The sequence below is a fragment of the Entamoeba dispar genome, genomic scaffold, assembly GCF_000209125.1.
Source record: "Entamoeba dispar SAW760 scf_1105229460739 genomic scaffold, whole genome shotgun sequence".
Classification (NCBI taxonomy): Eukaryota; Evosea; order Mastigamoebida; family Endamoebidae; genus Entamoeba; species Entamoeba dispar.
In genome coordinates this window covers 1-6490 of record NW_001854343.1, presented here as the reverse complement: position 1 = coordinate 6490, position 6490 = coordinate 1, and the positions used below count along the sequence as shown (strand labels likewise).

At 24.4% G+C, this 6490-nt stretch overlaps 4 protein-coding genes across 4 annotated transcripts, besides 6 other annotated features; 2 read left to right on the top strand and 2 right to left on the bottom strand.

The window, feature by feature from the left end:
* Nucleotides 1-134: part of a repeat region that runs on past the window's edge.
* A 209-nt stretch (nucleotides 135-343) lies between these two features.
* On the top strand, nucleotides 344-1105 carry EDI_132310 (uncharacterized protein; the record flags this gene model as incomplete). The annotated part of the gene is made up of 1 exon (XM_001737641.1): nucleotides 344-1105. The coding sequence occupies one exon, from the start codon at nucleotides 344-346 to the stop codon at nucleotides 1103-1105; it is 762 nt and encodes a 253-aa protein (XP_001737693.1).
* Nucleotides 1106-1123: 18 nt separating this feature from the next.
* Nucleotides 1124-1184: a sequence feature (AT_rich).
* Nucleotides 1185-1545: 361 nt separating this feature from the next.
* Nucleotides 1546-1657: a sequence feature (AT_rich).
* Nucleotides 1658-1951: 294 nt separating this feature from the next.
* Nucleotides 1952-4210, bottom strand: EDI_132300 (uncharacterized protein; the record flags this gene model as incomplete). The annotated part of the gene is made up of 1 exon (XM_001737640.1): nucleotides 1952-4210. One exon carries the CDS (start codon nucleotides 4208-4210, stop codon nucleotides 1952-1954), a length of 2259 nt encoding a protein of 752 aa, XP_001737692.1.
* Nucleotides 3922-3945: a sequence feature (AT_rich).
* An 88-nt stretch (nucleotides 4211-4298) lies between the features above and the next one.
* Nucleotides 4299-4341: a microsatellite.
* A 23-nt stretch (nucleotides 4342-4364) lies between these two features.
* EDI_132290 (uncharacterized protein) lies at nucleotides 4365-5177 on the top strand (the record flags this gene model as incomplete). The annotated part of the gene is made up of 1 exon (XM_001737639.1): nucleotides 4365-5177. The coding sequence occupies one exon, from the start codon at nucleotides 4365-4367 to the stop codon at nucleotides 5175-5177; it is 813 nt and encodes a 270-aa protein (XP_001737691.1).
* Nucleotides 5178-5227: 50 nt separating this feature from the next.
* On the bottom strand, nucleotides 5228-6167 carry EDI_132280 (uncharacterized protein; the record flags this gene model as incomplete). The annotated part of the gene is made up of 2 exons (XM_001737638.1): nucleotides 5228-6047; nucleotides 6097-6167. 2 exons carry the CDS (start codon nucleotides 6165-6167, stop codon nucleotides 5228-5230), a joined length of 891 nt encoding a protein of 296 aa, XP_001737690.1.
* A 272-nt stretch (nucleotides 6168-6439) lies between these two features.
* Nucleotides 6440-6485: a sequence feature (AT_rich).
* Nucleotides 6486-6490: the final 5 nt, after the last annotated feature.

The window sequence follows — 6490 nt, the reverse complement described above, 5'->3', positions numbered from 1 at the left end:
CATGGAACACTGTTTCGACCACAACCAAACATATGTAGTTCCACTACATAACGAATACTCAGGGACAGGATTAGTCTCCCATGGGCCAGGAACAATAGACACAAGTTCTATTAATACTTAATTAACTGCTTTTTAATTTTATTTTAAATGGTTGTTTTCTATCTTCTGTTTAATGAATTTTATACAAATTCTTAACAATAAATAATAAAATCAGTAGAACCATTCATTTATTACATCTGTGCTAACACATTCATGTATTTAAAAGAAATAAAAGACATACAAATAGAACAGAAGTTATAATAAAAATATTCAAAAGATTAAAAAGAACTTAAAAACTAAAAAGATGAAAAGTATTGTTATTGGAATTATTGTTATTTGTATTCGTGCCGTTGAAATAAACAAGTGTATGTATGTAAGTTATAATGATGAACAACATTCAATTTCAATCAATAAAATATACCCTCACTCTAAAGAATGTTATACACAGGGACTGTTTATTGAAAATGATAATTTATATGAATCATGTGGGATGTATGGACAATCTTCCATTAATAAGTACTCATTTCCATCACTTCAATTACTCCACACAACACAGTTAAATAGTTCAGAATTTGGAGAAGGAATTGCTATGGTAAATAATACTTTAATTATGCTAACATGGAAAGAGCATAAATGTCATCTTATTGATCCCTCAACATTAGAAATTAAATCAACACTATCATACCCATTACATGGATGGGGAGTTACTAACGACTTAAATCAAACAATATATGTTTCAGATGGGTCAAATAAAATAAGAGAAATAACAATTAAAAATAATGAAATTCAAATTGAAAAAGAATGGAGAGTACAACGAGGAAATGGATTTGTAAAAGAATTAAATGAAATGGAATATATAGATAATAAGTTATATATAAATGTTTATTGGGAAGATAAAATTATTATTGTTGACGTTAAAACAAAGTATGTTATTGGTGAGATTTGGTGTAATATTAAAAGAAGTGGAAATGAAGAAGTCTTTAATGGCATTGCTCAAATAGATTCACATACTTTATTAGTTACTGGAAAATATTGGAATAAAATGTTTGAATTAAAAATTAATTAACCTTTTACTTCTTAACACTTAATTATTTAAAATTACATTAGTTATTTTAATACTTTACTAAATTTTATAATGAAAAAAACAGTGTATTATTAACCACTGTGTTTTGTTAAGAATATTTATACTATAATTTCTATTGGCAGAATAAAATATTGTATTTCAACTTATCTGGACTAGATAATTAATAATACTGAAATATTCCTTGTGCTATGGCCATCTACTAGAAAGACCATTAATAGTCTATGAAAAATATTAACACCTTTTCATTAGAATTTGTTAGAGTCTAACTAACCATCGTACTATAGATACGGTGGCTAATAGGACTCTCTTACTCTTGCTTTACATTATAAGCCATAGGTATAAAACTACAACTTTTGTCTAAAAGCATAATTAACTTATGTTTTTTCTAGTTCTTCTTTATATTTTGATTATTAGTTCTTTTCAAAATAATAATTTATAGTTAATATATTATATTAATTAGTTCTAATTTTAAAATACTATTTTATTAATTTATTATACTATTTAAATAATTAGAATATGATTAAATTAAATAAAGCATCAAGATCTTAATGATATTAGGTAATGAACATTGTAAAGTAAATCATATTGCCTTTCATAATGATTTTTCATTTCTTTTTTGTTTTCTTTTGAAATATTTAATTCATTTTAGTGAACTATATTATGAAATGATTTAAGTGTGAATATTATAATATTCATTATTTTCTAACTTCATCAATATTATTTTAGATTTTGAGTTATTTGATTGACAGTGAATAAGAATCAATTTAATTTAGCAATTTAACACAATAAAGAGAAACAAAACATTAATTAAATTAAAAATGGGTTTAATCAATATTTAATAAGTTCAACAGATGTTATTTCATTTGAATTATTGATATAAATGACAGTTGATTGAAATGAAATAGTTGTAGAATATTTTAATTGAGGGGATAGTAATTGGTGATGAGAATGGTGTTTAATTTCAATTTTACTTACAAAAGATGAATTTGGATGATGGTCTTGGAATATTTCTTCATTTATTTGTTTAAATGAATCAAATAAGAGAGAAGGTATTTTAATTCTTTTTAGCCTCTTGCAATGATAAAAACAACGATATTCAAGTTTTTTAATTGTAGATGGAATAACAATTTCTTCTGAAGAACATCCATCAAATGCTTTAGTTCCAATAATGTCTACACAAGAAGGAATAGTATTTCCATATTTCCTTCTATCATGTCTTGTGTAAATGATATGTTCTGATTTAACTCGATATTCTTGTAAATCAAGATATTGTTGATAAGAAAGTGTTCCATGGAAATGATTTCCTTTTTTAAATGTTATTACTTTTAATGGACAATTTAAAAATGCATCTTGATGACATTTAGTTTTAGATGATCCAAATACAATTCTTGACAATGAATAACATTTTAAAAAAGCTAAACTTTGGATATGTTTTAAACTTGATGGAAATTCAATGCTCTTTAATGAAGTACAATTTGAAAAACATAATCTTTTTATTAAGACTAATGATGTTGGTAGTACAAGATTTATTAAAGAATAACAATTAGCAAAACAACTTATTTCAAGACATTTTATATCATCAATTTGTACAGAAGTTAGATTTGAGCATAAAGAGAAACATTTGTATGGTAAAATATTTGATCTAGGGAAAAGTTGTGAAATATGTATTGATAATAATGAAGTGTTTGAAATGAACGATTTAGGACCAAAATGAATAGTTGATGATTTCAATGATGAGACATTAATTTTACTTCCACAATAAGAATAAATGGATTTTAGATTTGAGAATAATTCATTAATTGTTAACTTATTGCAATGTCTAAAACATGATTGTTCATACTTTTTTACAAAATTTAATCCTTTTATCTCTTTAAGACTAGAACATGAAATAAAACTATATTCTGGAATTGTAGTTAAATATGATGAATATTTCACTGTCATAAGTTCTTTACATTTACTAAAACAACTCATTCCAAGACTTCTGATATTTGAAAGATCAATCTCTTTCAAGTGTTGACATAATTCAAATGCATGTGATCCAATCTTTCTAACTGAATTTAAATTAATCTTTTCTAAATTACTGAGAAAGTAAAATGCAGATGGTTGTATGATTTCAACATCTGAAGATAAAACAATTTCTTTAAGTGATTTAATTCTATGTGCTATACTTAAAAAAGGAATACTCATTAAACCATTCACAATTAATGTTTGTTTTGATAAATTTAAAAGACTTTTTGTTCCTGAATAACCAAAATTATCAATAATTGTATTTTCTTCTTTATGTTTTAAAGGATTAAATAAAGTAAAGTCATTATTAACTATGTTACAATTACAACTAATTCCATTCAACTGAAGAATGGTATAGAAATCATATGATACATCAACATTAATTTCTTTTGATCCTTCTGAAATAGTTATCTTTTTTAAATTAGTACAACCATTAAAAGCATTTAAATCCATTTTTTCTAAGTATTTTGAAAGAGTTAAAGCAGTAAGATTATCATCATAAAATTGTGTACCTTCAATTTTAGTTATATAAGAAAGATCAAGTTGTTTTAATCCACATCTATCAAAACAAAATGGTGGTATTTCTCTAATATGATGTCCAAGAATAACACTTGTAATATTATTAAATTTAAAACATTCTCTTGAAAGTCCATAAAAATTAGACACATCAATAACATTAATTGATTTAATATGTTCAGAAAAACTATAATAAATAATATCTCCTTGTTCTTTATGAAAATCTTTCATTTGAGTATAATTCAAATAAAGTCTTTTAAATATCGGTCGTAAAGAATAATAAATTTTATAATATTTAACTGTTTTTAATCCACATCCATACCAAACAATGTAATTATTCATTCCATTAATTAAATCATCATATCTACTATAAATGAATTGACTTTCAATATTAATAAATAACTTTTTACTTTGTTTATTTATTGAAATAGGATTATAATGAAACATTGCTGGTATTTCTTTGTATTTTGAATTTATAATAATAATGTTCAAATAATCTTCTACTGTTGTTAAATATTTACAAACAATCATTAAGTGATATCGATCAAGTGTATGAATGACCATTTATCCTTTTTTCAGATATACTTCAAAATCTTAATTATTTCGTTATATATAACGTAAATAAATAAAAAATTCTATTTTAAGAAGTTTCAAAAAAAAAATGAATAAAAAACAAAAAATCAAAAAAAAAAGAACTTGAAAAAAAGTATATTATCAAATGAGATCAATTATTCTCTTTTTATTATTATTAAGTGTTATTGCAGATGATGAATTTTATCACTTCAGACATGGATGCATTATGCATAGAAGAATGGTTAAAGCTCAAAAAATGACAGAAATGTTAGAAAAGAAACTTAAACAAACTAGAAAGATTGAACGAAGAATTCTTCATGAACTCGAATTAAATTATGAAGACACAGAGATGGCAACTACTCGAAAAGATAAAGTTCTTCTTCAACAAACAATTCGTAAGTTACAATTCCAATTAAGAAAGACTAGAAATGCTAAGGTTGAAATTTTGAGAAAATTAAGAAAGGTTGCTGATTCATTAACTGGAGTAGAACGTGGAAGAATGATAAGAAGAAATAGATTAGAAGAATATGTTGATTATCATGGAAGTGATATTAGTAAAGAATATAGAAAAGTTAATAAACAAATTTATGAAATGGAAAAGAAATATGCTGTAGAATATGCTAAAGAAGCAGCTAAACTTGCAGCTAAAAATACATATTCTCAAATTCAAGAAGCAGAAGGTAAAGACAAACCAAGTGAAAAAGATATAAAACATCAAATTGCATCAGCAGCAAAAGAAATTTATGAACGAGTATATACAGAAATCATTCACATTATTAGAAGAAATACACTCCATGGTGGAAATATGAAAAGAATAGAAGAAAATACTATTGCTGAAATTAAAGTTTATATGGAAAGTATTAAAGCTGAATTTAATCATGAGAAAGGAAAACTTGAAGCAACTCAAACTGCTAATAAAAAAGTTAATTCTACTACTTCTAAGTCACATAAAAAATAATAATATGTCTTAATTATTATAAACCAGTTTTGAGTAATTTAGCAATTCAATTAATGGTTTTCTTTGTCTTGTGGTTTATTAATATATTCAAGAAAATCTTGATATAACTGAGGAAGATATAACTTTTCTTCTATTTGTTCTTGACTTAATTTCATTGATGAAACTGTTGGAAATTCTTTTAAGAAATCAACAATAAATGAAAATTCATCTTTGGTTACTGATAATCGTTTCTTTACTGTTTTGACAAAATTCCAAAACAATGAATTCACTGGAGAAGAACTCATTGAACTAGGTAAAATATCATTCAAAACATCATTAACCATATCAATAAGTTCAATTCTACCTTCTTGTGGAGTGCAAAATGATTTATTAAGTTCTTTCTCAGTAATTTTTTCAAGACAATTATTTTCTTTATTGAGTTCATAAATCATTGCTTTTAATTGTGAATGAATAAACATTAAAAACCGATGATATTCTTTTGGAATTGTCTCTTCATAAAATTCTTTGACATCATCTGCATATTTTCCTGTAAAAGGTATTTTTTTGATGATTGCTTCAATATTATCCTCTTTAAAAATAGCAAATGACTTGGTATTTCCTGCATATGAAAGGACATAATTTATATACCCATCTTCAGACATCCCTAATTCTTTTAAGAAAGAAGAAAGACCGTCATCTCTTAAAACCCCATTAATTTGATATTTATTGAATGTGTCTTTAATTATTTGAGGTGACTGTGTACCTTTTTTTTGTTTTGTCTCTTCTTTAGGTTGTTCCATTTTGGTTAAATCAAGAGGAGAATCAAAGAAGGCATTAATTGCATCACTTATATCAGGATGTTGTTGTAAATAAAATTTGGCAACTTTTTCACTGTAGTTAATTAATATCTTTAACTTGATTTATGTCTGAACCAACAAACGACGCTCCAGTAGTTTTAGTAAAAATTTTTATACTTTCAGTGTTAATTCTTGATACTAAACGTCTTACCATATATCAATTCTTTTTAAGTTTTTCTTCAAATTGAGGTTTACTTAATAAAATGTTTTATATAACGTTATTTATTTAGAAATTCAAAAGAAAGAACATAATCATTAACTATGGTAATATTCATCACTTTTACTCGTTGACCTCTTTTTGTTCACTTAATAAAAATGTCTAATAGAGATTATTGTATGTTTTATTCTAATTTTTATAAATTCTGTTATAAGAAGAAATTCTGAAAATATATGATAATTTTAATCTTGTTCTTAACATTATACTTCATTTATTTTCTTTTAGATATAAAATAAAATATTAAAATAAATAATTGTAAA